Source organism: Tupaia chinensis, unplaced genomic scaffold, assembly GCF_000334495.1.
Source record: "Tupaia chinensis unplaced genomic scaffold, TupChi_1.0 Scaffold000354_1, whole genome shotgun sequence".
NCBI lineage: Eukaryota > Metazoa > Chordata > Mammalia > Scandentia > Tupaiidae > Tupaia > Tupaia belangeri.
Window position 1 is genome coordinate 6,409,725 of NW_006159849.1, and position 18,397 is coordinate 6,428,121.

The 18,397-nt window shown below is 41.3% G+C and overlaps 1 protein-coding gene across 1 annotated transcript in view; it reads left to right on the top strand.

Moving 5' to 3' along the window:
• Positions 1–18,397, top strand: part of PGM5 (phosphoglucomutase 5) — a 273,115-nt gene that overhangs the window by 210,549 nt on the left and 44,169 nt on the right. Inside the window, exon 11 of the mRNA XM_006152509.3 lies at positions 2,843–3,026. Coding sequence (XP_006152571.1) covers positions 2,843–3,026 — 184 coding nt within the window. The remainder of the gene's footprint in view (positions 1–2,842; positions 3,027–18,397) is intronic.

Consider the following 18,397-nt stretch of genomic DNA (forward strand, 5'->3'; position numbering starts at 1 on the left):
CAGTATTTTGAAGAAATGGTGTTATGATAAGTGTATTTATAATATAGTTCAATTTCTGTGGCCAAGCGCTTACATGATAATTATCTTTTTTTCATAACAAATACCATATTAGAGAATAATATGCAATGGACACTTCATTTCTTGTAGTCCATGTAAGCATGTTCCAGATTTCTACCCTAGAAGACTACGGAGAAAAAAATAAGGGATGAGAGAATAGGTAGAATGAAAGACCCCTAGCAAATGGCAAGTTGAAAGATACTTATAGAATAAAATAATTTCTAGGGGGAAATATTGGCAGGGAAGAAATAATAAAAACAATTTCAAAGGCCAGTAGATGGTTAAGGCATAGTGGTAAAAGCACTGGACTCCCACATGGCCAACCACAGTTTGAGTCCCAGACCTGGCGGCTTGCTTTCTCACTTTCTGTCTCTCTCTGGTGAGAGCAAGTGCCCTATAACAAATTTAAAATAATAATAATAAATAAAATTAAGTAAAATAATTCCCTTTTTTTCAGTTTAACTTATACTGTCCCTGAATTTGTATCTCAGAAAATCTCCCAAATGGTTTTTCTTGAATGAAAATCTCAACTCAAGAGGGATTCTCTAGCAAAAGGTTTCTTCCCTTGAAGTTTTTGGTGTTGGTGGTTGTCAGAAGGAGGACCCTGGGGGTAGTTAGGAGAGGTCGGTGCTGGGACCTGCTGTGTGTGAAGAGAGCATTCGGTGGGCAGCTCCATGACGTAGCCATAGACCAAACGTGATGTGTCATGTTAGTGGATTTTCTCGGCCGAATGTCTCACAATACCTCTGTGTTCCTACTAGACTGTCTCATCCCATCCGTCTGTCCTTTTCTTCTTGATTCTCTAAATGACTAGGGCTAGTGAAGAAATTCCTTGTATAGGAGAAAGAGAGTAAAAAGGGGAATAAATATGTAGGATGCTCTCTTCTTAGCATGGAATCACTCCATGTCCTTCATTTGAGCTAATGTGCTGATGTTTACTAAATGTCTTAAAAGATATTGGAAGGGAAAAAAAGTCATAGCAGTTATTCAGAGCTTCCTTCCTTCAGTTCACTCTGAGAACTCATATCCTTTCTCTGTGCTATGAGAAGCCTACTTGCAGCCACTTGGGCACAGCTGCTTGTTTTAGGGCTTTTTTCTTAAACAGACCCTCCTGGGTATGCCATTAACTCTCAATCAAGACTATCTGACGCTGAGAGAAACAGTTTCTTTATGATAGTGACTGCAAATGAAAGCAATGAACAGTTTGTTGGTTTGTTTTTTTAGATAGATTTTTGCAATGGGGTATGTGCGCTTGCTAGAGAGACTGAGGGAGAGAGAAAGTGAGGAATCTCCCCCCATAGGGGATGGCCACGCCTCAACTCTTTCTCTTCCCTTCTCTTGTTGGTATCTTGGGCACACATGCACATTCACCTGATGCGAATTTCAAGCTACCAGGTCCAGGACTCGAACTGTGGGAGTCCAGTGCCTTAATCACTACTCCATTGCCGGCCCAGCAATGAATGCTTTTTAAGTACTGGTACCTGTAATTGTACCAGCCGCTTGGTACATTTAAAACTCCACAACAACAGGAGGACCAGCAGATAGTGGAATGGTTACGTTGCTGGACTCCTGCATAGTCAACTGTAGTTCAAGTCCCGGACTCAGCAGTTTAAAACTGACACTAGGCACACGTGCGTGCATGCCCAAAACCCCTAGAGGAGAATAGAGGAAAAGGGGTTGCAGTGTGGCCATTCCCACTGGGGGATGATCTCTCAATTTCTGTCTCTGTCTCTCTGGCAAGCACATGTGCCCTATAACAAACATCTGTTTGAAAAAACAAAGCAAATCTCTACAATAACAAATAAGATAGGCATTATTTTTAGTATTTTTTTTTGGTCATCTTTCATCCCCATTTTTTCATTTGATGACCTTGGCTACCTAGGAAGACTTTTTTGAATGGAACAATTGTGACATTTTTTCCAAGTTTCCAAGAAAGTTTTATAGTGTGTTCAGTTCCCTTTCTCTTCCTTTCTTTGTCTCCCTTGATTCTTCTCTCTTTCCTTTTTTTCCTCCTAACTTTTATTCTACACTATTTACATAGTACTATATACCGGAAGTAGCAGAGAACAAGACAGCTAAGGTCTCCACCCTCTTGGAGCTCACATTCTGGTTAGCAAGGATAGACAACAAATAAATTAGCATACAAATAAGACAAATACATATTGACATAACTACAAAAAAAAAATACACACATAGGATGGTGAAAGAGGAGACTTTGGGGAGTGACCACTGAAAGATGCTTAGAGAATATTACTTTCTAGAAGTGACAGTAAGTTTGAAAATTGAAGGAAGAGAATCAGCCAGCTATTTGAATAGCTGGGGGAAGAGTATTTAAGGTAGAAAGAATGAACAGTAGGACAAGGTCCAGAGGCAGGAAAAGGCCAAGTCTTGTTGAGCACTGGAGAGGAGGCCAATGTGGCTGAAGCAAATGAACAAGGGCAGAAAGTAAAACAAAGTCAAATCAAGAGAGTGACAGGAGTGAATTCCATAGTGCCTGATACATTCTGGTTAGGATTTTGAGTTTCTCTCTCAATGCAATGGGAGTTTTTGGAGGGATTTAAAGGAAAGGAGTGGTAAGAGTTGATTTTTACAAGATCACTCTGGCCATTATGTGAGGAATGGATTATCAAGGCCAGATGGAAGAGGGGAGACCAGTTGAAGGTTCTTTTTTGTGATGTCCTTCCTTGAAAACAGAACTGATGGTTAGAGGACCTTGAGAGGTCCACCAATTACTGGTTTTCTGATTGGGTTTTTGTTCATCTTGTTTCCTGCCCTCCCTCACCAGGTTTGACTATGAAGGGCTGGAGCCCAAGACGACGTATTATATCATGAGGGACCTGGAGGCCCTGGTCACAGACAAGTCCTTCATAGGCCAACAGTTTGCTGTGGGGAACCAAGTCTACAGTGTGGCGAAGACAGATAGTTTTGAATACGTGGACCCTGTGGATGGCACCGTGACCAAAAAGCAGGTACTTCCTAGGGAATCACCAAAATAAAGGTTATCAAACACAGCCAATAGCCAAAGTACCTAGAAATGTAGAGATCTCTAGAGGTGATCTATTCTGAGTGCTTCATTTTACAGATGAGAATTTTTGAGCCAGGAAGAAAGCCCTTGATGAAGTTCACTGAACTAGTTAGCAGTAGAGGGTGATTCGAACATGGGCTTTCTCTGTCCAGCGTCCTCTCTACTTGCTAACTGATGAGCTAATAACTCAAATAGGTATAGACCCATCACTTCTGTTAGGATTTAGATGTTGGTTTGCCCCCCAAAGTTTCATATTTTGGAATTTGGTGTTAGAAGGCAGTGAAGCCTAGTGGGTTGTGATTGGTTCATGGAGATTACATCATGGAGGTAACACTCCCCTGAATAGATTACTAATTTTTCATGGGACTCAGTGAGTTTTTAAATTTCATGAGAAGAGGTTAGTTTTCATGAGAGCTGGTTACTAAAAAAGAAAACAAGTTGCTGGCTTTCTCTCTGCATATACTAGCCATCTCTCTTTCCATCTGCCATGGTGTAGGCCTAGGCCTTTGAACTTCTAGACACCAGAATTGTAAGTTTGTAAATGAACCTTTATCTTTATAAAATCACCCAGTCTCAGGTATTTCTGTTAGCAGTGAGAAAACAGAGAGAGCCAACCTCCTTTTAAAATGTTTGCAGTCTGTATGTACTCTTTTTTTTTTTTGAGGTTTTTGCTATAGGGCATGTGCACTTGCCAGAAAGTCAGAGAGAGACAGAGAGACAGAAAGCGAGAACTCACCCCCCAGTGGGGATGGCCACGCTGCAATCCCTTTTCCTCCACTCTCCTCTTGGAATCTTGGGCACGCACGCACACGAGCCTGGTGCGAGTTTAAGCCTCTAGGTCCGGGACTCGAACCACAGTCGACTACATGGGAGTCCAGCGACATAACCATTACATCAACTGCTGGTCCCCTGCATGTACTCTTACATGGTGGCCAATACTGGTAATGGATTCAGACAAGTTTCCAAGAGCAAAAGATGATTGTCCTTGGGACCTCCAGGTGCAGAGATGTTTCACTTTCTGTTATCACATGCCATTGAGAAATCACAGAAGATGGATTTCTCCACTGGGAGGGGAGCAATATTGTTGGGAAGTCTGCCCAGAAGACCCAAAAGGAATACTTTACAGTTGAGAGTGATTATCACAAGTAAGTGGCAAAATCAACCACAGAGACTATTATGGTCTCCTCTTTGTGAATTGCATAAGAAAAATGGAAAGTTACTCCAATTATTTTTCTTAGTTTGTTTGTTTATTGGCTGTGACAAATATTAATACTTTTGGGAGCACATATCAACATTTATAGTCTAACCAACATACCCCAAGTAATGTTAAGAGAATTTCTACTCTCGAATTTTTATTTTCTTATAAAATTTTTATTTTCTTAAAAAATTATCTTAATAAGTGCAGACAATACAATAAATCGGAAATTAAAGGCCTGGGGTCACCTCCATGTGCAATAGTAACATGCTGCTCAAGAGAAGCTGGGTCACACGTGGCAACCATGGTTTGAATCCCTTGTCCAGCCTGCCTGACATGTTGGGCTTACATGTGAGGGTCCAAGATCTACAAGCACCTAAGATCCAAAGAGGAAGGAGATCTTGACTCAGAAGCAAATTCCATGCCTGTCACTGGTTGTGAACTTTGAAAAAATTGCCTACTTTCTTTCAGCCACTATTTCTTCCTCATCTATAAAATATCTGTGTCACAGAATTGTTTAGAAATAGAACAAAATAAAATACACAAAAGGTCCTAGAGATCCTTTATATGGGGGGTGCAATGTGTTTGTAGATGTGTTTTAATTCCTAAATAACAGGTGCTTATAAATGGTACTGAATTTTCTCTGAAAAAAAACGTGAAGAATCAGTCCTTGAAGGTATGCAGTCAGGGGCTGAGCTGGCGTCTTTGAGCCCATATGCCCTGGCTAAGTCTTTTCTAGTTTTGCACTGCATTCCTTGCTAACTGATGAGCTAATAACTCAAATAGGTATAGACCCATCACTTCTGTTAGGATTTAGATGTTGGTTTGCCCCCCAAAGTTTCATATTTTGGAATTTGGTGTTAGAAGGCAGTGAAGCCTAGTGGGTTGTGATTGGTTCATGGAGATTACATCATGGAGGTAACACTCCCCTGAATAGATTACTAATTTTTCATGGGACTCAGTGAGTTTTTAAATTTCATGAGAAGAGGTTAGTTTTCATGAGAGCTGGTTACTAAAAAAGAAAACAAGTTGCTGGCTTTCTCTCTGCATATACTAGCCATCTCTCTTTCCATCTGCCATGGTGTAGGCCTAGGCCTTTGAACTTCTAGACACCAGAATTGTAAGTTTGTAAATGAACCTTTATCTTTATAAAATCACCCAGTCTCAGGTATTTCTGTTAGCAGTGAGAAAACAGAGAGAGCCAACCTCCTTTTAAAATGTTTGCAGTCTGTATGTACTCTTTTTTTTTTTTGAGGTTTTTGCTATAGGGCATGTGCACTTGCCAGAAAGTCAGAGAGAGACAGAGAGACAGAAAGCGAGAACTCACCCCCCAGTGGGGATGGCCACGCTGCAATCCCTTTTCCTCCACTCTCCTCTTGGAATCTTGGGCACGCACGCACACGAGCCTGGTGCGAGTTTAAGCCTCTAGGTCCGGGACTCGAACCACAGTCGACTACATGGGAGTCCAGCGACATAACCATTACATCAACTGCTGGTCCCCTGCATGTACTCTTACATGGTGGCCAATACTGGTAATGGATTCAGACAAGTTTCCAAGAGCAAAAGATGATTGTCCTTGGGACCTCCAGGTGCAGAGATGTTTCACTTTCTGTTATCACATGCCATTGAGAAATCACAGAAGATGGATTTCTCCACTGGGAGGGGAGCAATATTGTTGGGAAGTCTGCCCAGAAGACCCAAAAGGAATACTTTACAGTTGAGAGTGATTATCACAAGTAAGTGGCAAAATCAACCACAGAGACTATTATGGTCTCCTCTTTGTGAATTGCATAAGAAAAATGGAAAGTTACTCCAATTATTTTTCTTAGTTTGTTTGTTTATTGGCTGTGACAAATATTAATACTTTTGGGAGCACATATCAACATTTATAGTCTAACCAACATACCCCAAGTAATGTTAAGAGAATTTCTACTCTCGAATTTTTATTTTCTTATAAAATTTTTATTTTCTTAAAAAATTATCTTAATAAGTGCAGACAATACAATAAATCGGAAATTAAAGGCCTGGGGTCACCTCCATGTGCAATAGTAACATGCTGCTCAAGAGAAGCTGGGTCACACGTGGCAACCATGGTTTGAATCCCTTGTCCAGCCTGCCTGACATGTTGGGCTTACATGTGAGGGTCCAAGATCTACAAGCACCTAAGATCCAAAGAGGAAGGAGATCTTGACTCAGAAGCAAATTCCATGCCTGTCACTGGTTGTGAACTTTGAAAAAATTGCCTACTTTCTTTCAGCCACTATTTCTTCCTCATCTATAAAATATCTGTGTCACAGAATTGTTTAGAAATAGAACAAAATAAAATACACAAAAGGTCCTAGAGATCCTTTATATGGGGGGTGCAATGTGTTTGTAGATGTGTTTTAATTCCTAAATAACAGGTGCTTATAAATGGTACTGAATTTTCTCTGAAAAAAAACGTGAAGAATCAGTCCTTGAAGGTATGCAGTCAGGGGCTGAGCTGGCGTCTTTGAGCCCATATGCCCTGGCTAAGTCTTTTCTAGTTTTGCATTAAAAAAAAAGCTTCCATTTTACACAGGGCCCTCAGGGCAAACTTCCCCCAAATCCAAGGCTCATTTTGTTTTTGTTACTGTAGAATTCAAGAGACATAAAATATGTGCTTTCTAAAGTGTCTTTGCAAGATTTTTGTTCACTGATGAGGAAGGCTTGGAAACCGTTCCTTGGAGGGATTGCTCTAGTCAGTGCTGGGTTCTGGACTTTATCTGTCAAGGAGAAGCTTGTCCATTGAGCTTATTTGTTTTGCCATTAAATTCAATATTACTCTACCTTACTTCTTCTTCAGTGCACTCAGCATTTGGATGCTTTTTTTTTTCTTGGATTTTTTTTTTTAGAGGTTTTTTTGTGCTCGCCAGCAAGACAGAGAGAGACAGAGAGACAGAAAGCAAGAAATCACCCTCCAGGGTGGCTGGTCACACCGCAGTCCTTTTTTCTCCATTCTCCTCTTGGGATCTTGGGCACGCATGCACACACGTCTGGCATGAATTTAAGCTACCAGGCCCGGGACTCGAGCCGCAGTGGACTACATGGGAGTCCAGTGACATAGCCATTACGCTAACTGCTGGTCCCCCTTGGTGCATTCTTTAAATAAGTACTTATTGAGAATCTACCAAATGAATTATTTTAACTTTTTTCATGGTGCAGTATTTTAATATAAATATATAGTAGTTTTATTGAGATATAAGTCACATACTGTGTATTTCACTCCTGTACACTCAATGGTTTCTCGTATAATAACAGTGATAGCACTACAATACATTTTAGAGCATTTTCATTACCTACCTCCAAGAGAAACCTTGTACTCTTTAGCTGTCTGAAAATAAATTGGTAATTTCTACACTCCTCCAAATCCCAGCCCTTGGTACCCACTGATCTACTTCTGTCCTTTGGGATTTGCCTATTCTGGAAAGTTTTTTTGAGAAGATTTCTATATTATATATGTTACATGTAAAATCTTGATTTTTTTTTTTTTTTGAGAGGCTTTTGCTATAGGGCACATGTACTCGCCAGAAAGTCAGAGAGAGACAGAGAGATAGAAGGTGACAAATCACCCCCCAGGGGGGGATAGCCATACTGCAATCCCTTCTCCTCCATTCTCCTCTTGGGATCTTGGACACGCACATGTGCCTGGTGTGAGTTTAAGCCACTGGGTCTGGGACTTGAACTGTGATTGACTACGTGGGATTCCAGCAACATAGCCATTACGCCAACTGCTGGTTCCTTGATTCATTTTTTTAAATGATTGTATTTAACTTTATTTGTCTATTTATTTATTTGTTTTAATTTGGCCGGGGGTGGGGGGGAGAGTGAGAGTGAGAGAGAGAGAGAGAGAGGAAGAGAAAGAGAGCAAGCCTCCAGGTCCGGGACTCAAACAGCAATTGGCCACGTGGGAATCCAGTGCACCTAGCCACCATGCCACCTGCCAGAGCCTCTATTCTGGAAAGTTCTTATAAGTGGAATCTTATCTTCCAACCTGAGTATGTGGCCCTTGGTGACTAGCTCATTTCTGTCAGTGTAATGTTTTCAAGGTTCATCCATATTGTACCATTTAGCAGTTCTCCGTTCCTTTTATTACCAAATCACATTGCACTGTATGGATATGCCATCTTTGAATGCTTATCCATTCATCAGCTATCTGATGGACATTTGGGTTTTTCCTACTTTTTTGAAAGGCTTATTCCTTCCATGAGTAAAAGCGAAACGTGCACGATTCAGAAATAGAGAAGGAGCGAGGGTCAGCACCTAGCGGAGTTCCTGTGTTGCTGGGTTCCCCAGCTGTTAACCAGCCTGGGGCCCCAGGCTGTTTCGGCCCAGCATACTCAGGGAAGTCTCCAGACCTGAACTGCAAACCTTCCCATTTGGGATTGTCTCTCAGCGCATGGTGTTGTCTTACCACCACACTACTGTCTGGCTCTATCCATTTTTCAACTATTATGTGTGGCACTGCAGTGGATACTCTGAGCATAGATTTTTAATTCTCTTGGGTACATACCTAAGAGTGGAATTTCTGGGTCAAATGGTAAAACCCCTAAAGGAGCTGCCAGTCAGTCATCAAAAGTAATTACACTACTACACTACTTTACATTTCGCCAGCAGTGTACGAAGGCCAATCTTTTCCACACCTTTGCTAACCCTTGCTATTATGTCTTTTATATTTTAGAATACTGTTTCTTTAAAACAAGCTATACTGTGAATTATTTAAAATTAAAATAGGAGGGCATTTAAGCTCCATAAGTAGAAACAGAACTATTCTATGTCTCTCGTTCGCAGAACCCAAAGGAAACAGGATACAACCACGTCTCGGTTTGCTGCAGGAGGCAGATCGCTCTGGTTCTCTTCAGTTTTCTGTTCTGCTGAGCTCAGACAAAGACGTATATTCTTCCTTGGTCACTGCCTAGATTTGAGACTTAGGCCATGTTACTTAAGTTCTCTGAACCCCTACTTGAGGGAGAGGGTAATAATTACCATCCAGGATAATGAAGGTTTGACAGAAAGTCCTATAAAGCCTCGGGCACTGTGACTAATAGCAAATCAATGCTCAAGAAATATTAGTTCCTCCCCCTAACCAGAATCCTCAACTTGGCTGAATATCAATTTAAGGAAAGGACAAATCTCTTATTCTCTATTTCTTAATCTCTCTCTCTCTTACATTCCCACACCAACACATAGTGAGGTATATATTTTTAAAAATAATCTTTACTGTGCCTTAAAATTTGCAAACATTCACCCAAACCATCATCTTTCCCAAAGTCTTCTATTTATTCTGTCCTTAAAATACTTTCCAGAGAAATTGGAGTTTAGATTGATAATCCTAAGGAAGTAGAAGAATCCCAGTTATCTCTTGTTTGCTTTAAAGTTTACTTACTAAGGGAAAAAAATGTAGATAGCAGAAATTATTTTCAACAACAAACTTTGAAATGAGCTTTTTGTTGTTCCTGTGTTATTCAGAAATTATCTTTAAGCACAACGTTCTGTTCCAGAGCATCTCACGCCTCCTGGTGCTACTGCAAAGCACAAGAGCCAGGAGCAGCGTGTAAGTGGGTAGATCTGAACTCACAAAGTCTGGGCTTTGAGCTCCACTCTGCCTCCTCCTTGCTAGTTATCTTAGACAAGCAATTCAGCAGCTCCATGCCTTCCTCTCCTTACGGCGAAGTAGGGATAATGCCGTGGTTACCTTGCACAACCAATGGGAGAACTAAATGAGATAATACGTGAAAAATCCTGGCATAGAACAAATACGAGTAAGTAGTTAAGAAAGGCTAATTATAGAGCAGCAGTTCACGATGTGGTTAAAGTGCTGGATTCCCACATGGCTGACTGCAGTTCAAGTCCCACAACCAGCTGCTTGAAAAATCACAACAAATAAATAGATAAACAAGAAAGAAAGAAAGAAAGAGAGAGAGAGAGAAAGAGAGGGAGGGAGGGAGGAAGGAAGATTAATTATATTAAAGAGCATCCTTAGGAGAGAAAGAAAATTTTTTGGCATTTAATGATCCATATATGATAAGAAAAGCAGGGAGAAAAACCATACAACTTTGCAAGGGGTCATGTGAAGACATGAGAAAGCTTCTTCTGCTTTTGAGGTTTCTGTGAACAGGTCAAATTCACATTCCCTTCCTTCCCAACTTTATCCAACTTACTCCCGCCCCACCCACACACTCTGCTACAGCAGGAAAAAAAGGATTTTTAAAGGCAGTTTAGTCTCCTTTTTGTTCTTAATTTGAGTTCGAAGTCAGGAAACAGATCATGAAATAAAGCTGACTCACATACATCTCTAGAGGTAAAGTAGAAATACTTCTCCCAAAATGAAATGAAAATCCTATTCTAGTGATAAGCACACACCCATACCTAGTCTCACTGTTGTGGATGAGACCTAGTGGGGGTTATTCAAACAGCAAGAAGGAAATCCCTGGAGTACTGAGTGACTACTGCAAATTCCCAGGCTTGGGAATTCTCTTCTCACTGTGGCTTCTTGGGTTTCATGGAATTTACTATGACTGTTCTAAGTATTTGATAGACAGACAGATAAATATATATATATATACATACATATTTATTTCTTTCTTCCATGAGTGAATGATAGAGAAAGATAGATACAGTATTCCCAGCAGAGTCCACACAGCGCGATCCACCCCCAGCCTTACTCAGACCCGATTGTAGCATGCCTGGGCCCAGCATGTTCAGGGAGGTCTTCATATATGAACCTGGAACATCCTACATTGGTCACCCTGTGTAGTCTTGGGCCACCACTGTACTACCCTCTGGCCCTGATATTTTTGTGACCTTGGGCACAAATAAATGAACTAAAAAAAGAAGGCCAGCAGATGGCGCAGAGGTTAAGGCGCTGGACACTCCCACATGGCCAGCCATGGTTCGAGTCCTGGACCTGGTGACTTCCTTTCTCACTCTCTCTTTCTCTCTCTCTCTGTCTTTCTCTGGTCAAATTAAAAGAATGAATGAATGAATAAAATTAAATAATTGTTTAAAAAAAAGAAGAAGAAGAAAGATGAATTATGTTAAAGAGAAAAGCTGAATGAGCAACTGTAGTTCTTCCTTCTGTCTTCATATGAGAATATGTCATTGCTTATTTTCAGGTAAAATCTTGTCATGTAAGTGATGATGCTGGTTTCCTTAAATATGAGTGGGAAAAATAAACCAGTAGCTACTGAAGAGTAAGTGAGCGGTTTGATCAGTTGCTGACTAGTTAAGGAAGTTCCCAATGTATACCTTGAAGTGAGAAAGGTGAGGGAAGCTGGATGGCTCCATGTGAGTGGCCTGAAGAGTGATCCATTCTTTCTTAAGGGCAAATTCACTGGTCAATCATTGAGGGTTTCCACTGTGCCAAGTGCTTTCTCTCTTCTTGGGTTATTTATGGTATCCCGAGAACATTATCAATACCAAGATTGTCTCTTACCATTATCTCCTCCCTATCTCCTCCCCATCTGCTACTTGCAGCCTAAATCTGGAAGTCTTCTCCAGGTCTGGTGGAAGGATTACCCCAGTCCTAGTTCTGTGAAGGATTACCCCAGTCCTAGTTCTGTGAGTGAAGGGAAGTCTAACAGAAGTGGCCTTCTCACACTGAGAGATGGCATATCGCCACAGCGGTGGGCATCAGTCAGAACTGTGACCTGTATTTTGGAAATGAGCACCAAAATGTGAAACCCTGACACTTTCGAAACAACCTGCTTTTCTTTGTGATTCATCCAAGACCTGTATTTCTGTTTTTCTTTCTTTCTAAAGCTTTTAAAAATTCATTTCTTTCACAAGAGAGGGAGATGGAGAGAGAGAGAGAGAGAGAGAGAGAGAGTGAGTGCCCTGCAGTGGAGTCTTCACACCACGATCCTACACCCAGACTCAGCCTACCATAGTTATGAGTACATGTGCGCATGCATGTGCCGAAGTAATATGCAAGTAAAAGTTCAGCTAATATTTTAAAACCTGATGTAAATAAATGCATCCCAGCTAGCTGAGGTGGAACACCAAATCCAATTTGATTATGTCAGGCTAACTCCGAGCTTATTAATACCTCTTGAAGTTATGCAGGCTGTGTGGAAACATTCCGATGTCGTCCTCAACCTGGACAAAGGGCCATTTGAAATTAGTTCAGGGAAAAAGCACATTTTAGAAGCCTGTTTGTTTTTAGAGTTATTATTTTGATATTCAGGAAGGTGTCTACACTTTTTCATTTTGCACTTAGAAATAACAAAGTCAATTGGCAATTTTGAAATCCCAAGAGTTCCAGCATATCATGCTTTAATAAGTGCCTTGGTGCTATGGATCTGTAACACTGGGTACATATTAAACTAGCCTGGTGCTAGTCTGCTCATAGAGGCTCACCAAGGTGTCATTGTTGGCAGCATCATATAAAGACAACCGAACAGTGCAAGCTGAAGTACCTGAGCTTCAATACTGAGTTCTCTTTTCAGAGTTAACTAGTCAACCTTTACGTTGGATCACTTCCTAGTCAGTGGCAGTAATAATTTTTAATAGCTACTTTTCCTGTGATTTTGTCACTTGTCTTCCAAACACATATTCAGTGGTTTATAATGACCTGATGTCTGATTTGAAAATAGAATGCAAGAGGCACTGTTCCTGGTTAGTTGAAGAGTTCTCATTCCTCCGCTTCTGATTCATTTGAAGTTTGTTCTAATCAATTGCCTTCTCCTGGAATAAGCTTATTGCTTGTAGGACTGTCTTCTAGAATGTCAGTAGTAGAATAGTCCCAAGATATATAGTAAGTATCTAAGCATTCTAGAATAGCATTACATTTACTTCCTATTACAATACTGTTGTCTCTATCCAGTCAGAAGGGTGACCATCCCCAGAAAACATACATGTGAAAGCAAGAAGCTGTAAACTGTCACAGAAACTAAGGGAGGAAGTTACCCTGTTGTTAGGGTAAGATGTTTCTGAATGCAAAATATCCCAGAATTGGAGTGAGTGTTGTGTGAATGGGAATCACTGTCATTCTGGCCAAAGAAATGGTGAAACAGACTGTGTGTGACCTACTTCCATTGTTCCCAGTGTGCTACCTGGAAGCTGGAGGAGGAATAGTTTTTAGTCTTCTCTCTCCAAGTAGTCCTAGCAAAACCGAATGAGTTTTTGCTAGGTAGATGCTTTAAAAGAGCACTTAAGGCATCATTTGACCTTGATTTTCCCAGATAGTTCATCATTTTTGGCCCCAAGAGTGCTAGTTGGTTGTATGAGGAGAAAAAAAAAAAAAAGAAAGAAAGAAAAGGAAGAAAGAAAAAGAAAAGCTATATGGCTAGATGGGAATCACTCCCAAAAGCAGGGCAACTAAGTATGGCTGTGTGGTCAGAGCACTGCGCAAGGCAGCCGGTCTAACGAGCGAAGGAAGAGTGGCCCAAGTCCAAGCCAGCCAAGAGGAAGGAAGCCTTTCTGTAATGTGCCCATTAAATAATTCATCATTCACATGAAGGCACTACCTCTATAGACTAGCTATTGCCTTGCTCAGCCACTTTTAAACTCACGCTCATGGCTAACTCTACAACTTAAAGAAAAATGGGTAACTAGGTGATTTGTGTGTGCGCTTATGGAGAGATATGTCTGTTCAGTTAAGATCTCCTGCTTTATAGACTGCATGCTTTCTTCTACAAAATATGGTTCAGATGTTACAAAGCAAGATTTTCACCTTGAAACTTTCCAGATAAATCATTGAGATTTCCTAAGGGAGATACTATTTGAGTTAGGCTCACAGAGCCTCTCTCTTCCAAGGCTGTCCTGTCTCCAGGTTCACATGCCCGGTGTTGCCAACTGACTGTATATGTGACATCGTACTGGATTTCAGGGCCGTATGTGGTCTTGCCCTCGAGTTCATCCTGCAGCGGTATTTGGCTAGATTAGATGCTGCCAAATAACTTGGTATTGTGTAGTTCCTCCTTTCCCGCCTGGCTGCAACTTGTCCTGTAGTCTCCAAACGAACATCTGGCAGCTCTGCATGTATTTAGCAACTTGCAGATTTCTCTCTCTGCATTGATTCACACGAGAGCTTAAAACTAAACAAGACAACAAAATTCCCAGCAGTCATTTATCAAACATTGAATACCAACTCCATATAAGACCCTGAGCCAGTTTTGGGATACCATATAAAACATATGATACTGTTCAAACTTTTCATGAAAGCAATTTGTAAAAAAAGTCCGTAGTTCCACATGGTTCCACCTCAGATTATAAGCCTGGAGGTAGGAGACCGAGACCCTCCATTTACGAAATATGTTACCTTGACTAAGTATCTTAACATCCTCCTTTCTTTTTAATAAAAGGAAGAAGTGGTGTGGATATATCTGAGGTCCTTGTTTCAGGACCTTACAGTTCTGAACTGACCATTCATGAAGAAGTATTTTATCACCAAACAAGCCAGTTCAGAGATACAGAGAAGATAAATGGTTAGTGATTTAAAGCTTGGCAGTGATTTCGGAGGGTAGGGCAAAGTCCTTAAAATTATGTCAGTTCTGCAGAGGTGAAAAACAAATGTGTGCCACTGCATCAGAAACTATCATTATTAAGGCTTTATTTAGTAATCGTTTGTAAAATCTGGAAGGTTTAGCGTGTATACCATTTTCCTTAAGAGTTTAGCATTGAGAATATTATTATATGGTGATTAATCATTTTTTTCTTTTGGAAAGGTTTTTGCTTTAGGGTGCGTGTGCTCGCCAGAAAGACAGAGAGAGACAGAGAGACAGAAAGCGAGAAATCGCCCCCAGGGTCATAGCCATGCCACAATCCCTTCTCCTCCGTTCTCCTCTTGGGACCTTGGGCATATACACACACGTGCCCGGCATGAGTATAAGCCACTGGGTCCGGGACTTGAATTACGGTCGACTAACATGAGAGTCCAGCAACATAGCCATTACACCAACTGCTGGTCCCATGATTAACAATTTTTCATGCACTTTCATATACATTTTCTGATCTGATGTGCACAAGAATCTAATAAAGTAGGTTGTATTATTTTTCATCTGCTTTTTTTGGAAATTAAGGCTTAGAGAGTTTTAAATGACTAACTGAAGACCACCAGCTAATAAGAAACTGAGCTAGAATTTCAGCCTAGGTTTATCCAGTTGCTATTTCTGTATCATTTCCAAACTGACTTTCCATGGACAGTGAATCAAAGAGGGGGTAATTCTGGAGAGAAAAAGAAATGCTACCATGATAACCGGAAGCAGACAGGCAGAATTTGTGTGGAAATAGCTGCCTGGGGTATGGGCCCCTTTCACAGTTGTTCTTCATTGCAACAAAGCTAAAGTGGGCAAAACTGCAGTCTTATCATTCATTGAGGCATGCAACCATGTGCACCTAGAGGGAAGAAAAGGGGTCAGACGGACCATAGCAGTAAAACTCGACACCGAGAGGCAGATCTACATGGGAAGCTTGCTTATTTACGTCTGGAGAGCTCCCTGAATATGCTAGACGTGTGTGGTCATGATTTAAGCTGAGTAAGACTGGGTGGAGGAGGGACTGAGGCATTGGGACCCTGTCAGGGTGTTGTAGCTCTGTTTCTTTTTCAGTTTCTCTCTCTCTCTCTCTCTCTCTCTCTCACACACACGCACACACACACACACTCATGAAGTAAATTCAGTAGAAAATTATTTTGAAAAAGGCAGAAAAGTGCAATGGAAGAGTCATTTTGATACCCCCACTCCCACTCTCTAACTAGCATTACCTTCCAATGGAGGAGAGAACGTTTTTCCTGTGCTTGAGCTGTGACTGATGTGTCATCCTGGACATTCCAGCTATGGTAGCTGCTGTGACTAGGGAGAGAGCATAGATTCCTTTGTGGCTGCTCTGGGAATTTCTTATAAGATTGTGCTAAAAGCAGTTAGGGTCAGATGGTTCCATAGGGTAAATGTGCTTACCAGAGGGAGACAAAAAGACAGAGAGAGTGAGAAATCACCTCCCAGGGGGATAACTATGCTGCAATCCCTTCTCCTCCATTTTCCTTTCAGGATTTTAGGCCTGCATGCACACGCATCTGGCATGATTTTCAAGCTGCCAGGTCCAGGACTCAAACTGTGGTTGGCCATGAGAGAACCCAGCACCTTAACCACCTTATCACCTGCTGGCCCCAAAGGGGCACTTCTAACAGTTCTACCACTGACAAGGCCCTGTAGGGAGCTTCAGGACTATGTGGCCTGAGTTTTGTTTTTTTTTTTTTTTTAGCCTTGCTGTGGTATGTTCTTCCTTAGGTCCCAGTGCAATGGTTACATATGAATGAAACCTGATGTCCTAAAGTGACTTTCTTTATGACCCACACATAGCATTAGTCTAGTCACTTGACAGACAAGGCAGGTGATCCAGAAAAAAGAGGTTGCCGCGGTGGTTCCCACATCTGGAACATTAGAGCCATCTGGAGCCCATTTACAATCCCAGTGCCCAAGTGATACCCATACAAACTAAATCACAATGTCTGGGGTGAGACCCAGGCACTGCCAGTTTTTAAAATTCCCACCCCACCCCAGCTGATTCCAACGTGCAATAATTTGAAATTAATAGGTTAATGATTTGTCTAAAATCACACAACTCAGCACAGGAAAGCACTATGATCCAACTCCACTGTTTTAGCCAAAATTGACCCTAGTCTCAAGACAAAATTTTGACAAATGAAGGATGAGCAGATACAATAGAACAGCTGCCATAATGACGCTGTGCCTGACATTGCTGTCTGTTATTTTAATCTTCCACAACCACCCTCCAAGGGGAATGTGTTACCTCCAGCTCACTATGAATGGGAATGTGTTTTCATTTCATCTGTGAGCCCTGGCGAAGTGTGGAGGGGCGCCCTCGGATGGCTGCAGTGGGGACTGCAGTGGTGCTCACTGCTCCATTAGGCAAGTGTTTATGGAGGGTCCCCTGTGGGCCAGGCATTGTCCTAAGCTCTGTGGATGAAATACTGTTGAAAAAGATACAGAAGGGCTCTGCCTTCCCAGAGCTTATCTGTGAATGAAGGACCCAAAGACAACTCAGCAATTACACAATTTCAGGGTTAAGGCTGTGATGGAAATGTGTTTTATTCATTTTCCCTGGGCCTTGTGTATTCAAGAGGATTTGCGGTAACAAAAACACACATAATGAAGTTGTTAGCATAAAAATAAGAAACAGAAATGAAGACTAGGGAATATATAATAGTTGGCTATGTTTAAAAAAATTTAAAAAAAGAAGAATTCATAGTTATGCAAGTCCTGAGGATCTACTTGGGCTGAACTTCAGGTTTGGCATGAAGTATCCTGGCAGACAAGGGAAATGTGGTTAGTTACAAAGGTCTTATTGGCAGAAAGAAGAAAGAATACCAGTTTCTCAGGGAAGGAAAGGCTTTCCTAACACGTGTCTCTTGAGCTTCATATGGGAATATTTGTATAGTGGAGCCAGCCTGTGGCCTGATGGTTAAGGCAGCTAGATCCCACACGAACATCTGTGTGGTTCGAGTCTCAGGCCTGGTAATTTGAGAAACATACCTAGTGTGGGTGCATGCATGCCCAAAATCCCAAAAGGAGGAAGAAATAGGGGATTGTGTAGTAACCATGCCCCATGGGGATATGGTACTTTTCTCTCTCTCTCTGTCTCTGTTGAACACACATACCCTCTGGCAAAAAAATTTTTAAATTCCTATAGTGACTATAAAAACATATTACACAAGACAGGTGCTTTTGAGCACCCTGAAATATAAAAGTATAAAACTATAATGCAATTTAATAAACCAGTTTTTCTCAGGAGTAGGTGGTCTGAAGTAGTTGATTAGGACCAAACATAAACCACACGAATCTATGGCTAGAAACTAGAACACCTGGGGAATGGAGCAACTGGGCACCCTCCAACAGTCTTTGTAAACACGCTTTTTCTCTGCTGAGATTGTGAAAAGGCTGGTGGTTCTATGTTCTACCTTCCGGCACAGGGCTGAAGGGTAAACAGTCTATGTGTGGACAATGTAATGATTTGTACCAGGGGTCAGCAAGTATTTTCTGTAAAGGGCTAGATAGTAAATATTTTAGACCTTATGAACTGGGTCATCACAACCACTCATCTCTGCCAGTACAGCACAGAAGCAACCAGACACACAAGAGGGC